The 14,930-nt window shown below is 51.4% G+C and overlaps 1 protein-coding gene across 1 annotated transcript in view; it reads right to left on the bottom strand.

Annotated features, from left to right (window-relative positions):
- Positions 1 to 14,062, bottom strand: part of TMEM151B (transmembrane protein 151B) — a 50,186-nt gene extending 36,124 nt beyond the window's left edge. The window contains exon 1 of the mRNA XM_073671614.1: positions 13,561 to 14,062. Within this exon, the coding sequence (XP_073527715.1) occupies positions 13,561 to 13,641 (81 nt within the window). The 5' untranslated portion in view covers positions 13,642 to 14,062. The remainder of the gene's footprint in view (positions 1 to 13,560) is intronic.
- Positions 14,063 to 14,930: the final 868 nt, after the last annotated feature.

Below are 14,930 nucleotides of genomic sequence, written 5' to 3'. Positions count from 1 at the left end.
GGGAGCCCAGACACTAGGGAAAGGGGGAAGAGGTGACCTCCTAATCTGGACTAGAGTCACCCTGTCTCCCCCTAATGTCCCTATACAGCCTCTGCAGCTGTCGCCGATCACGTGCCTCGCCCTAGTATATCTGGCGTAAGGCTATAGCTGGGGGAGGAAGGAGATGAGCACTAGTCAACCTCCGCTAGCACTCTAAAGACAAAAGGGAAGACAACACAGGGGAACAACAACTCAGCTTTAGAAGAACTCCAACTGGGCACACGGCCTAAAGACTCCAGAGAGGACGTGATGCTGCTTCAGCCAAGTTCCAAGTTGAAATGAGTATAACTGGTGACGCCCACCTAGACACACCAGGTATATATACACCCAGACTAAAGAGAGGTAGTCGCTGGGTCCTAAACACAGCCTCCTATCTAGGCAGCTGTCTGCATTGCCAAACGTGGAGATCTCCTGCAAACCATTGCAGGGCGACTGTCTGTCACCTTTGACACACCGGTGACAGAGAAGCTTTGTTCCCTCAGGGGAAAATGTTATATCTACAACAGACGTCTGTCTCCGAAATAAAATTGGGACTATTGGGGCTTGAATAGATCCAATAGTGATGGGACATCCATTTTCAGCTTCAGGGCTAAAAGGGGAAGAATATGCATATTTTTTAATAACTGTGACCCCAGCCTATAAGCCCCAAATCCATAGTAATCAGATAACTGACGACAGCCATGTCATGTTTGGTCTCTGGGTAACTGTAAAATCCTGATGAAAAATATGGCGGCGATCTCGAACTTCTGTGATCGTCCAGAGTGGAGATATTGTTGATGTTGGGGATTTCATAAAATCCTGAAAGGCTGAGGACATCCTACAACCCGGCCCACGTGAGGTAATCATGAAGGGGGTGTGTGGTTGTAACTCAGGTGCTGATAAAAGGTCAAGACAAATTATGATCTGTGTTCAATGCTGAGGAAGAAACATATCAGTGTAGGCTTGATCCTGTTAACCAGATATTTTCAATCGGATTGCTTCTATCCACTAAGCTGAATCATCTCAGTGATCGGCGTAAGTTCTTTTATTAATCCTTTTTTATTTTATATAATTGTACCCTATTCTATTGTTTTGTCCCCTTTGTAAAATCTTTTGTATATTTTTAATAAACACTGCCTATCGTTTTGGATTAAATTTAAAATGTAATAGTTTTGTTCCTTTTGTTCTGTAACCCGCACCCCGAAGCCATATGCTACCAGAACCAGGCCTCCAGTCAGCCTGCATAAAACTCGACTGGTGGTGGCAGCAACTAGTTTTGGGTTATCGTCGAGTTAGCGGTGACCGTGGTATATACATATATTCCATACGTTGGAATCAGAGTTTTATATACCATATGGTCACTGCTATTTTCCCGATAACTGGCCTATTAGTGGAAATAGGGTACGGCCTCCTCTGTTAATCGTCGGCCAATCATATAATTGTCCGGACGATAGTGGGCAGCAGTGAGCTGTTCACTCCAAAGATAACAGTGGGTGGGATCAGTGACGACCCCCTGGCTGCAATATCTTAACAGGTTGTAACGGGAAAAAATGTTGAAAAGTTCACGGGGTATGAAGACTTTTTCAAGGTACTGAATCGGAATCCACTGCTCTAAGGGATGCAGACTTTTTCTAGCACGGAGCACTGGTTACGTCAATCTTATTGTTGTGTTTTATTAGAGATTTGCTTGTTCGACAGTTCAGCCTCAGGAATCAATGTTTCCATTCAGTGACAGTAAGCAGAGGAAGACATGCAGGATGGCTCTTGTGCTTACACAAGGCCAGACACAAGATTCATAATCAGGTAAAGCAATCATTCCATTACCCTTGTTAGTGTTTCAGGGGCCTCAAGCCATTGTTCTCCGAGTCACTAGTCCCATTATGTGGATAGGGGTAGTAGACCCAGTAGAGCAATCACCACAGAGGTCTCACATGCAGTCCGAGGTGATGGGAATCGGCCTGAAGAAAATACCTCTACCAATGCACAGTTAGCTTTGGGTATGGGGGTGTTTCCCTGGGGCTGAGCTCAATTCTGGGGGGCAGCTTGGGGTATTTAGGACACTGATGAGGAAATGGAGTGGTTGTTGCTGGCTGGAGTTGGATACACGTCAGGCCTGGATTGGCAATCTTTCAAGGCGGGCATTTTCCCGGTGGGCCGGCGGCCCTGAGCTGTAACATGGGCCACCGGCCCTTTAAAACTTTTGAATAAGCCCCTGTGTGCGCGCTCTCCCCCTCACACGCACTGACAAGGCCGCAGGGCGCACTGCTGCAGCCCTTGTCAGTGCATGTAAGGGGGAGAGCGCGCACACAGGGGCTTATTCAAAAGTTTTGTGAGCGTATGTGAGCTGCGGCGGCCATTCTCAGCGCGTGCAGGGGAGAGAGCGCATGCACAGAGGAGCTTATTAAAAAGCTTTAAAGGGCAGTCGGCCCACCGCGGCGCGCACAGAGCTCAGGCTGTGTCTGACGCTGGCCCGTACTAGCGTCAGAATGTTTTTTGGGGGGCGGAGTTCGTGCTCTACTCACCGGCCCCACCACCCCAGGGATCTACTCACCGGCCCCACTGGGATCCATCCGCTCATCTGCACGACTGATGGACAAGCTCTTCACCCCCCCCCCCTTCATCGTAGGGATCTGGGTGAGTGCCAATATAGAATAGATGTATCTACAGCAGCCAGTTTTACCTGTATAATGTATATTGACTGCTGTATATATGTTATATAGGTGATACAGCAGTAGCACCTGTATAATGTATGTACAGTGGGTACAGAAAGTATTCAGACCCCTTTAAATTTTTCACTCTTTGTTTCATTGCAGCCATTTGGTAAATTCTAAAAAGTTCATTTTTTTCTCATTACAGTGCACTCTGCACCCCATCTTCACTGAAAAAAAACAGAAATGCAGACATTTTTGCAAATTTATTAAAAAAGAAAGCCTGAAATCTCACATGGTCATAAGTATTCAGCCCCTTTGCTCAGTATTGAGTAGAAGCCCCCTTTTGAGCTAGTACAGCCATGAGCCTTCTTGGGAATGATGCAACAAGTTTTTCACACCTGGATTTGGGGATCCTCGGCCATTCTTCCTTGCAGATCCTCTCCAGTTCCATCAGGTTGGATGGTGAACGTTGGTGGACAGCCATTTTCGGGTCTCTACAGAGATGCTCAATTGGGTTTAGGTCAGGGCTCTGGCTGGGCCAGTCAAGAATGGTCACAGAGTTGTTCTGAAGCCGCTCCTTTGTTATTTTAGCTCTGTGCTTAGGGTCATTGTCTTGTTGGAAGGTGAAGCTTTGGCCAAGTCTGAGGTCCAGAGCACTCTGGAAGAGGTTTTCATCCAGGATATCTCTGTACTTGGCTGCATTCATGTTTCCTTCAATTGCAACCAGTCGTCCTGTCCCTGCAGCTGAAAAACACCCCCATAGCATGATGCAGCTACCACCATGTTTCACTGTTGGGATTGTATTGGGCAGGTGATGAGCAGTGCCTGGTTTTCTCCACACATACCGCTTAGAATTATCACCAAAAAGTTCTATCTTCGTCTCATCAGACCAAAGAATCTTATTTCTCATAGTCTGGGAGTCCTTCATGTGTTCTTGAGCAAACTCTATGCGGGCTTTCATATGTCTTGCACCGAGGAGAGGCTTCCATCAGGCCACTCTGACATAAAGGCCCGACTGGTGGAGGGCTGCAGTGATAGTTGACTTTGTGGAACTTTCTCCCTTCTCCCTACTGCATCTCTGGAGCTCAGCCACAGTGATCTTGTGGTTCTTCTTTACCTCTCTCACCAAGGCTCTTCTCCCACGATTACTCAGTTTGGCTGGACAGCCAGGTCTAGGAAGACTTCTGGTGGTCCCAAACTTCTTCCATTTAAGGATTATGGAGGCCACTGTGCTCTTAGGAACCTTGAGTAATGCAGAAATTCTTTTGTAACCTTGACCAGATCTGTGCCTTGCCACAATTCTGTCTCTGAGCTCCTTGGGCAGTTCCTTTGAGCTGATGATTCTCATTTGGTCTGACATGCACTGTGAGCTGTGAGGTCTTATATAGACAGGCGTGTGCCTTTCCAAATCAAGTCCTATCAGTTTAATGAAACACAGCTGGACTCCAATGAAGGAGTAGAACCATCTCAAGGAGGATCACAAGGAAATGGACAGCATGTGACTTAAATATGAGTGTCTGAGCAAAGGGTGTGAAGACTTATGACCCTGTGATATTTCAGTTTTTCTTTTTTAATAAATTTGCAAAAATTTCTACATTTCTGGTTTTCTTCAGTCAAGATGGGGTGCAGAGTGGACTCTAATGAGAAAAGAAATGAACTTTATAGAATTTACCAAATGGCCTCAATGAAACAAAGAGTGAAAAATGTAAAGGGGTCTGAATACTTTCCGTACCCGCTGTATACAGTCACGTGATGGCATCTATCCTCAGGGCTGTGACTTTGCGGCTTCAGATCAGCGTCTCGCTGGTCACCAGTTGGACACTTGAGACTGCTGAGCAGAAGTCCACGTCTGGGAGCAGGATGTCTCCGGAAAGGACACATCTACTAATCTTGGTATAAACAGCGTAGACTCGGCCCAGCAGTGTGAGGACGAGCTCCGCGCTGCACTTTGTGACAAGTAGTAGAAATTCTCTGCCGAACCCTCATGTTGTGGACTTTATTTCGCAATCTTGCGGATAATTTTTGTGCATATTGCTGATGAATCTGTAAGATCAGTTCTGCGTGTGATACGGAAGCAGCTGATCCGCGACAGAATCCTCTGCCGGTTCTCCGCCCGCCGGTGGACTTACTCTTCGTTCTCTCACTATGGACCATTCATTTACACCAAAAAATCTGACGCACCACAAGTTTAAAGTTTACGACTTTACATTGCATTAAAGCAGAAGTTAAGGGGTGATTGGGGGGAAAACATGAATAAATCAGCCTATAAACCCGGGCAAAAGGATTTTTGGTTGAAAAAAAAGGTAAGAAGATTAGTAAATGTGGGCGAGTGACCCCCAGATGGTGTGAGACATCTACAGCAATGACCACAGAAAACTCACCACCAGAGGAACCGTCCAAAGCCAGCCCCCTCCAAGCAGATGGACAAGAAGTCTCAGCCCGGACAGTGCTCCTGAGGACCATAGCGTCACAGCTCCGATACACCTGTGTCCTCATGACAACACTTCTTGTACTAGGCTTCATCCATCCTAATCAGCATTTACACCATGGTTCGCACATAACCGCCCTATTTCCAGCCAGGTAAGGTGTCCGCACTGAGGTTCATGAGGTCGACTCCATGAACTGCACCGGACAGGAGGTGTTGTCATGTGGACATCATGATAAGGATATTGACTCTCCAGCAGGTGCAAACCTACAACACCCATCACGCCCTGACCACACGTAGTCCAACCACGTCACCCCGATTCATGAAGACATTTTTCCAAAAAATGCAAACTGTTTAAAATGTTGCAAACTTTTTGCACAACTTGAAGATGCACAAAAAAAGTTACGATTTTTTTCTCACGTTTACACCAGTTTCAGACAAATGGGTGGAGCTTAGTGCGGACGCCACGTGGCGTAAATTAGCAAACGGAAGTTCTGGGCGAGGGTATACGGCGTACGGCAGCTGAAAGATGCACGATATTCATCGAGAATAAAACACCGGTGACCGGGGCCAAATCTTCACCCGTCCACAGCTGCCGTAGATTAGTTCTAGTGGTGCACGGCGGACATCAATCAGGCGTGGGCGACCACTTCTCCTGACGGTGGCAGAGCTGCGTAAAAACACCAAAACTCGCAACGTCGATGACTCGGGGCCAGTGGTCCGGCTCGCAGTGAGTGAAGGGGATATTCAGCCCCCCATTCATCTACACCAGCGATCTTCATGCCGGTCTCCCTGAAGGTGGAGGGCGCCTCTTCATGGATCAGGCGAGGCGCGATGTGGCGTGCACCTCTGTCTGCACCTTGCCATAAATCTTACTCTAGTCCCTGCAGGATTCGTGGCGCAGCGAGCAGCATTGCTGGTCAGAACTGGCCAAAGCTTTGAGGAATCGGGCCCAAAGTGTTTGCATGCAGACCTGCTCTTCCAGATGACTACACCCTCGTACATTGTTACAAACCTGCAGCTGTGCGAGCAGGATCAGACCCGGACACGTTCTCTTTCAGTAGGTGTAATCGGGAATATAGGCAGTGACAGCTGCGCCATATCCCAGGTGACAACTAGTGTGATATTCGCTGTGACACACTTATCTGGGTGACAATTGTGTGTTGTGATAGGTGATAACGGTATTTTTTGGTAATTTATGGATGCATTTTATGGAGTTTGTATTATACTGGGGTGATAGCCGAGTTTTATAGCAAGGTGATGGCTGTGTGTTATAATGAAGTGATAGCAATGGTTGTACTGTAGTAGTGGAGTGGTGCTTGTGTGTAGTAGTGGAGTGGTGCTTGTGTGTAGTAGTGGAGTGGTGCTTGTGTGTAGTAGTGGGGTGGTGGTTCTGTACAGTAGTGGGGTGGTGGTTGTGTGTACTAGTAGGGTGGTGGTTCTGTACAGTAGTGGGGTGGTGGTTCTGTACAGTAGTGGGGTTGTGGTTCTGTACAGTAGTGGGGTGGCAATTGTGTGTAGTAGTGGGGTTGTGGTTGGGTGTAGTAGTGGAGTTGTGCTTGTGCGTACTAGTGGGGTGACGGTTGTACTGTAGTGGGGTGGTGCTTGTGCGTACTAGTGGGGTGACTAGTGGGGTTGTACTGTAGTAGTAGGGTGTTGCTTGTGCGTACTAGTGGGGTGATGGTTATACTGTAGTAGTGGGGTGGTGCTTGTGCATAATAGTGGGGTGACTGATGTACTGTAATCGTTGGTGTTGCTTGTGCGTACTAGTGGGGTGATGGTTGTGTGTACTAGTAGGGTGATGGTTCTGTACAGTAGTGGGGTGGCAATTGTGTGTAGTAGTGGGGTGGTGGTTGTGTGCACTAGTGGGGGTGGTGGTTCTGTACAGTAGTGGGGTTGTGGTTTTGTGTAGCAGTGGGGTTGTGGTTGGGTGTAGTAGTGGTGTTGTGATTGTGTGTAGTAGGGGGTGACGGTGGTACTGTAGTAGTGGGGTGGTGCTTGTGGGTACTAGTGTGGTGATGGTGGTACTGTAGTAGTGGGGTGGTGCTTGTGAGTACTAGTGGGTTGACTGTTGTACTGTTGTAGTGGGGTGGTGCTTGTGCGTACTAGTGGGGTGACGGTTGTACTGTAGTAGTGGGGTGGTGCTTGTGAGTACTAGTGGGGTGACGGTTTTACTGTAGTAGTGGGGTGACGGTTGTACTCTAGTAGTGGGGTGGTGCTTGTACGTACTAGTGGGGTGACTAGTGGGGTTGTACTGTAGTAGTGGGGTGTTGCTTGTGCGTACTAGTGGGGTGATGGTTATACTGTAGTAGTGGGGTGGTGCTTGTGCATAATAGTGGGGCGATGGTTGTACTGTAGTAGTGGGGTGGTGCTTGTGCGTACTAGTGGGGTGACTAGTGGGGTTGTACTGTAGTAGTGGGGTGTTGCTTGTGCGTACTAGTGGGGTGATGGTTATACTGTAATAGTGGGGTGGTGCTTGTGCATAATAGTGGGGTGACTGATGTACTGTAATCGTTGGTGTTGCTTGTGCGTACTAGTGGGGTGATGGTTGTGTGTACTAGTAGGGTGATGGTTCTGTACAGTAGTGGGGTGGCAATTGTGTGTAGTAGTGGGGTGGTGGTTGTGTGCACTAGTGGGGGTGGTGGTTCTGTACAGTAGTGGGGTTGTGGTTTTGTGTAGCAGTGGGGTTGTGGTTGGGTGTAGTAGTGGTGTTGTGATTGTGTGTAGTAGGGGGTGACGGTGGTACTGTAGTAGTGGGGTGGTGCTTGTGGGTACTAGTGTGGTGATGGTGGTACTGTAGTAGTGGGGTGGTGCTTGTGCGTACTAGTGGGTTGACTGTTGTACTGTTGTAGTGGGGTGGTGCTTGTGCGTACTAGTGGGGTGACGGTTCTACTGTAGTAGTGGGGTGGTGCTTGTGAGTACTAGTGGGGTGACGGTTTTACTGTAGTAGTGGGGTGACGGTTGTACTCTAGTAGTGGGGTGGTGCTTGTACGTACTAGTGGGGTGACTAGTGGGGTTGTACTGTAGTAGTGGGGTGTTGCTTGTGCGTACTAGTGGGGTGATGGTTATACTGTAGTAGTGGGGTGTTGCTTGTGCGTACTAGTGGGGTGATGGTTATACTGTAGTAGTGGGGTGTTGCTTGTGCATACTAGTGGGGTGACTGTTTTACTGTAGTAGTTGGTGTTGCTTGTGCGTACTAGTGGGGTGACGGTTGTACTGTAGTAGTGGGGTGGTGCTTGTGCGTACTAGTGGGGTGACGATTGTACAGTAGCAGTGGGGTGGTGGTTGTGTGTATTAGTGGGGTGACTGCTGTACTGTAGTAGCGGGGTGGTGCTTGTGCGTACTAGTGGGGTTACGGTTGTACTGTAGTAGTTGGGTGGTGGTTGTGTGTACTAGTAGGGTGGTGGTTCTGTACAGTAGTGGGGTGGCAATTGTGTGTAGTAGTGGGGTGGTGGTTGTGTGCACTAGTGGGGGTGGTGGTTCTGTACAGTAGTGGGGTTGTGGTTGTGTGTAGCAGTGGGTTTGTGGTTGGGTGCAGTAGTGGCATTGTGATTGTGCGTACTAGTGGGGTGACGGTTGTACTGTAGTAGTGGGGTGGTGCTTGTGCATACTAGTGGGGTGACGGTTGTACTGTAGTAGTTGGGTGGTGGTTGTGTGTATTAGTGGAGTGACGGTTGTACTGTAGTAGTGGGGTGGTGGTTGTGTGTACTAGTAGGGTGGTGGTTCTGTACAGTAGTGGGGTGGCAATTGTGTGTAGTAGTGGGGTGGTGGTTGTGTGCACTAGTGGGGGTGGTGGTTCTGTACAGTAGTGGGGTTGTGGTTTTGTGTAGCAGTGGGGTTGTGGTTGGGTGTAGTAGTGGTGTTGTGATTGTGTGTAGTAGGGGGTGACGGTGGTACTGTAGTAGTGGGGTGGTGCTTGTGGGTACTAGTGTGGTGATGGTGGTACTGTAGTAGTGGGGTGGTGCTTGTGAGTACTAGTGGGTTGACTGTTGTACTGTTGTAGTGGGGTGGTGCTTGTGCGTACTAGTGGGGTGACGGTTGTACTGTAGTAGTGGGGTGGTGCTTGTGAGTACTAGTGGGGTGACGGTTTTACTGTAGTAGTGGGGTGACGGTTGTACTCTAGTAGTGGGGTGGTGCTTGTACGTACTAGTGGGGTGACTAGTGGGGTTGTACTGTAGTAGTGGGGTGTTGCTTGTGCGTACTAGTGGGGTGATGGTTATACTGTAGTAGTGGGGTGGTGCTTGTGCATAATAGTGGGGCGATGGTTGTACTGTAGTAGTGGGGTGGTGCTTGTGCGTACTAGTGGGGTGACTAGTGGGGTTGTACTGTAGTAGTGGGGTGTTGCTTGTGCGTACTAGTGGGGTGATGGTTATACTGTAATAGTGGGGTGGTGCTTGTGCATAATAGTGGGGTGACTGATGTACTGTAATCGTTGGTGTTGCTTGTGCGTACTAGTGGGGTGATGGTTGTGTGTACTAGTAGGGTGATGGTTCTGTACAGTAGTGGGGTGGCAATTGTGTGTAGTAGTGGGGTGGTGGTTGTGTGCACTAGTGGGGGTGGTGGTTCTGTACAGTAGTGGGGTTGTGGTTTTGTGTAGCAGTGGGGTTGTGGTTGGGTGTAGTAGTGGTGTTGTGATTGTGTGTAGTAGGGGGTGACGGTGGTACTGTAGTAGTGGGGTGGTGCTTGTGGGTACTAGTGTGGTGATGGTGGTACTGTAGTAGTGGGGTGGTGCTTGTGCGTACTAGTGGGTTGACTGTTGTACTGTTGTAGTGGGGTGGTGCTTGTGCGTACTAGTGGGGTGACGGTTCTACTGTAGTAGTGGGGTGGTGCTTGTGAGTACTAGTGGGGTGACGGTTTTACTGTAGTAGTGGGGTGACGGTTGTACTCTAGTAGTGGGGTGGTGCTTGTACGTACTAGTGGGGTGACTAGTGGGGTTGTACTGTAGTAGTGGGGTGTTGCTTGTGCGTACTAGTGGGGTGATGGTTATACTGTAGTAGTGGGGTGGTGCTTGTGCATAATAGTGGGGCGATGGTTGTACTGTAGTAGTGGGGTGTTGCTTGTGCATACTAGTGGGGTGACTGTTTTACTGTAGTAGTTGGTGTTGCTTGTGCGTACTAGTGGGGTGACGGTTGTACTGTAGTAGTGGGGTGGTGCTTGTGCGTACTAGTGGGGTGACGATTGTACAGTAGCAGTGGGGTGGTGGTTGTGTGTATTAGTGGGGTGACTGCTGTACTGTAGTAGCGGGGTGGTGCTTGTGCGTACTAATGGGGTTACGGTTGTACTGTAGTAGTTGGGTGGTGGTTGTGTGTACTAGTAGGGTGGTGGTTCTGTACAGTAGTGGGGTGGCAATTGTGTGTAGTAGTGGGGTGGTGGTTGTGTGCACTAGTGGGGGTGGTGGTTCTGTACAGTAGTGGGGTTGTGGTTGTGTGTATCAGTGGGGTTGTGGTTGGGTGCAGTAGTGGCATTGTGATTGTGCGTACTAGTGGGGTGACGGTTGTACTGTAGTAGTGGGGTGGTGCTTGTGCATACTAGTGGGGTGACGGTTGTACTGTAGTAGTTGGGTGGTGGTTGTGTGTATTAGTGGAGTGACGGTTGTACTGTAGTAGTGGGGTGGTGGTTGTGTGTACTAGTAGGGTGGTGGTTCTGTACAGTAGTGGGGTGGCAATTGTGTGTAGTAGTGGGGTGGTGGTTGTGTGCACTAGTGGGGGTAGTGGTTCTGTACAGTAGTGGGGTTGTGGTTGTGTGTAGCAGTGGGGTTGTGGTTGGATGCAGTAGTGGCATTGTGATTGTGTGTAGTAGGGGGTGACGGTGGTACTGTAGTAGTGGAGTGGTGCTTGTGGGTACTAGTGTGGTGACGGTGGTACTGTAGTAGTGGGGTGGTGCTTGTGCGTACTAGTGGGGTGACGGTTGTACTGTCGTAGTGGGGTGGTGCTTGTGCGTACTAGTGGGGTGACGGTTGTACTGTAGTAGTGGGGTGGTGCTTGTGCGTCCTAGTGGGGTGGCGGTTGTACTGTAGTAGTGGGGTGGTGCTTTTGCGTAGTAGTGGGCTGGTGCTTGTGCATACTAGTGGGGTGGTGCTTGTGTGTACTAGAGGGGTGACGGTTGTACTGTAGTAGTGGGGTGGTGCTTGTGCGTCCTAGTGGGGTGACGGTTGTACAATAGTAGTGGGGTGACGGTTGTACTGTAGTAGTGGAGTGGTGCTTGAACATCCTAGTGGGGTGACGGTTGTACTGTACTAGTGGGGTGATGGTTGTACTGTAGTAGTGGGGTGGTGCTTGTGCGTAGTAGTGGGGTAGTGCTTGTGCGTACTAGTGGGGTGATGGTTGTACTGTAGTAGTGGGGTGGTGCTTGTGTGTACTAGTGGGGTGATGGTTGTACTGTATTAGTGGGGTGGTGGTTCTATATAGCAGTCGGGTGATGGTTGTGTGTAGTAGTGGGCTAAGAGTTGTGTGTACTAGTAGGGTGGAGGTTCTGTACAGTAGTCGGGTGGCAGTTGTGTGTAGTAGTGGGGTGGCAGTTGTGTGTAGCAGTGAGGTTGTGATTGTGTGTAGTAGGGGGTGGCGGTTGTTTGTAGTAGCTGGGTGGTGGTTGTGTGTACTAGTGGAGTGATGGCTGTGTGTACTAGTGGCGTGACAGTTGTTCTGTAGTAGTGGGGTGGTGCTTGTGTGTAGTAGAGGATGGTGGTTGGGTGTAGCAGTGGGGTGGCGGTTGGGTGTAGTAGCGGTGTGGCGGTTTGGTGTAGTAGCAGGGTGGCGGCAGTTGGGTGTAGTAGCGGGGTGGAGGCGGTTGAGTGTAGTAGCAGGGTGGCGGCAGTTGGGTGTAGCAGTGGGGTGGTGGTTGGGTGTAGTAGCGGGGTGGTGACGGTTGGGTGTAGTAGCGGGGTGATGGCGGTTGGGTGTAGAAGCGGGGTGGTTGCGGTTGGGTTTAGAAGCGGGGTGGTTGCGGTTGGGTGTAGTAATGGGGTGGTTGCAGTTGGGTGTAGTAGCGGGGTGGTGGTTGGGTGTAGTAGCGGGGTGGTGGTTGGGTGTAGTAGCGGGGTGATGCTCGGGTGTAGCAGCAGGGTGGTGGTCGGGTGTAGCAGCGGGGTGGTGGTCTGGTGTAGTAGCGGGGTGGTGGTGGGGTGTAGTAGCGGGGTGGTGGTCTGGTGTAGCAGCGGGGTGGTGGTCGGGTTTAGTAGCGGGGTGGTGGGCGGGTGTAGTAGCGGGGTGGTGGTTGGGTGTAGTAGCGGGGTGGTGGTCGGGTGTAGCAGCGGGGTGGTGGTCGGGTGTAGTAGTGGGGTGGTGGTCGGGTGTAGTAGGGGGGTGGTGGTTGGGTGTAGTAGTGGGGTGGTGGTTGGGTGTAGTAGCGGGGTGGTGGTCGGGTGTAGTAGCGGGGTGGTGGTCTGGTGTAGTAGCGGGGTGGTGGTCTGGTGTAGTAGCGGGGTGGTGGTCTGGTGTAGTAGCGGGGTGGTGGTCGGGTGTAGTAGCGGGGTGGTGGTCTGGTGTAGTAGCGGGGAGGCAGTTGGGTGTGGTAGCGGGGTGGTGGTCGAGTGTAGCAGCGGGGTGGTGGTCGGGTGTAGTAGCGGGGTGGTGGTATGGTGTAGTAGCGGGGTGGTGGTCTGGTGTAGTAAAGGGGTGGTAGTCGGGTGTAGCAGCGGGGTGGTGGTTGGGTGTAGTAGCGGGGTGGTGATTGAGTGTAGTAGCGGGGTGGTGGTCGGGTGTAGCAGTGGGGTGGTGGTCTGGTGTAGCAGCGGGGTGGTGGTTGGGTGTAGTAGCGGGGTGGTGGTCGGGTGTAGTAGCGGGGTGGTGGTCGGGTGTAGCAGCGGGGTGGTGGTCGGGTGTAGCAGCGGGGTGGTGGTCTGGTGTAGTAGCGGGGTGGTGGTTGGGTGTCGTAGCGGGGTGGTGGTCGGGTGTAGTAGTGGGGTGGTGGTCGGATGTAGTAGTGGGGTGGTGGCAGTTGGGTGTGGTGGTCGGGTGTAGTAGCGGGGTGGTGGTCGGGTGTAGTAGCAGGGTGGTGGTCTGGTGTAGTAGCGGGGTGGTGGTCGGGTGTAGTAGCGGGGTGGTGGTCGGGTGTAGTAGCGGGGTGGTGGTCTGGTGTAGTAGCGTGGTGGTGGTCGGGTGTAGTAGCGGGGTGGTGGTTGGGTGTAGTAGCGGGGTGGTGGTCTGGTGTAGTAGCGGGGTGGTGGTCGGGTGTAGTAGCGGGGTGGTGGTCGGGTGTAGTAGCGGGGTGGTGGTCGGGTGTAGTAGCGGGGTGGTGGTCGGGTGTAGTAGCGGGGTGGTGGTCGGATGTAGTAGCGGGGTGGTGGTGGGGTGTAGTAGCGGGGTGGTGGTCGGGTGTAGTAGCGGGGTGGTCGGATGTAGTAGCGGGGTGCTGGTTGGGTGTAGTAGCGGGGTGGTGGTCGGGTGTAGTAGCGGGGTGGTTGTGTATTTTCCCATTATGTTGGGCAGACTGGCACGTATCTGAGCCTGGTGGCCCCAGTCTACTCACCAGTTCTCGTACAGCGTCGGTGCTCTCCTGCGGTACGGACCCCGTGCTGCTCTCGCTGGCCGCTGATGCCGGTGGTGACATGGCCAAGGTCTGTAGGAAAGTGCCAGGTCCAAGGCCCAATCCAGGAGGATGGAGTTGCGATCCAGCTGTGATCCAGAGTCATACCCTCACCGTCCTCCGCAGGGCGCCCCCACACATCCCGGGCTGGTGGCCAGTGTGCAGGTCCATGTCACATCTCTCACAATGCCGAGTGTTTACACATGTGTAGGAGTGTGCGTCAGGGAGGCGCTGCACACCTGCACAGCTGGACACACACACACAGGGTGGACATCACAGACACACACAGGACACACAGACACACACAGCAGGAGCAGAGCGGTGCAGGGGCAGGAGGGAGGGGGCAGGGGCAGGAGGGATGGAGGGAAGGATGCTGCAGGAGCCGGAGGATGGGAGAGAATCCCAGGGAAGGAGGCAGAGGAGGAGGAGGAGGAAGAGGAGGAGAAACAGGAGGAGAGCAGAGTGCAGCTCCGCACAGCTGGAGGAATCACTGCTGACCTTGAGAGAGCGCACCCCTCCATCACTGACGGTCTCATCTCTCCATCACTGACAGTCTCATCCCTCCATCACTGACGGTCTCATCTCTCCATCACTGACAGTCTCATCCCTCCATCACTGACGGTCTCATCTCTCCATCACTGACAGTCTCATCTCTCCATCACTGACTGTCTCATCTCTCCATCACTGACTGTCTCATCGTGTCTCTCCATCTCTGACTGTCTCATCTCTCCATCACTGACTGTCTCATCTCTCCATCACTGACTGTCTCATTGTGTCTCTCCATCACTGACAGTCTCATCTCTCCATCACTGACAGTCTCATCGTGTCTCTCCATCACTGACGATCTCATCTCTCCATCACTGACAGTCTCATCTCTCCATCACTGACTGTCTCATTGTGTCTCTCCATCACTGACGATCTCATCTCGCCATCACTGACAGTCTCATCTCTCCATCACTGACTGTCTCATCTCTCCATCACTGACTGTCTCATTGTGTCTCTCCATCACTGACAGTCTCATCTCTCCATCACTGACAGTCTCATCGTGTCTCTCCATCACTGACGATCTCATCTCTCCATCACTGACTGTCTCATCTCTCCATCACTGACTGTCTCATTGTGTCTCTCCATCACTGACGATCTCATCTCGCCATCACTCACAGTCTCATCTCTCCATCACTGACTGTCTCATCATGTCTCTCCATCACTGACTGTCTCATCGTGTCTCTCCATCTCTGACTGTCTCATCTCTCCATTACTGTTTCATCTCTCCATCACTGACTGTCTCATTGTGTCTCTCCATCACTGACAGT

Source organism: Phyllobates terribilis, unplaced genomic scaffold (genome assembly GCF_046119375.1).
Source record: "Phyllobates terribilis strain yellow unplaced genomic scaffold, ASM4611937v1 Scaffold_3__8_contigs__length_932513732, whole genome shotgun sequence".
Lineage (NCBI taxonomy): Eukaryota > Metazoa > Chordata > Amphibia > Anura > Dendrobatidae > Phyllobates > Phyllobates terribilis.
Note: the sequence above shows the minus strand (reverse complement) of the source record. Positions and strands in the feature narration are given on the sequence as shown.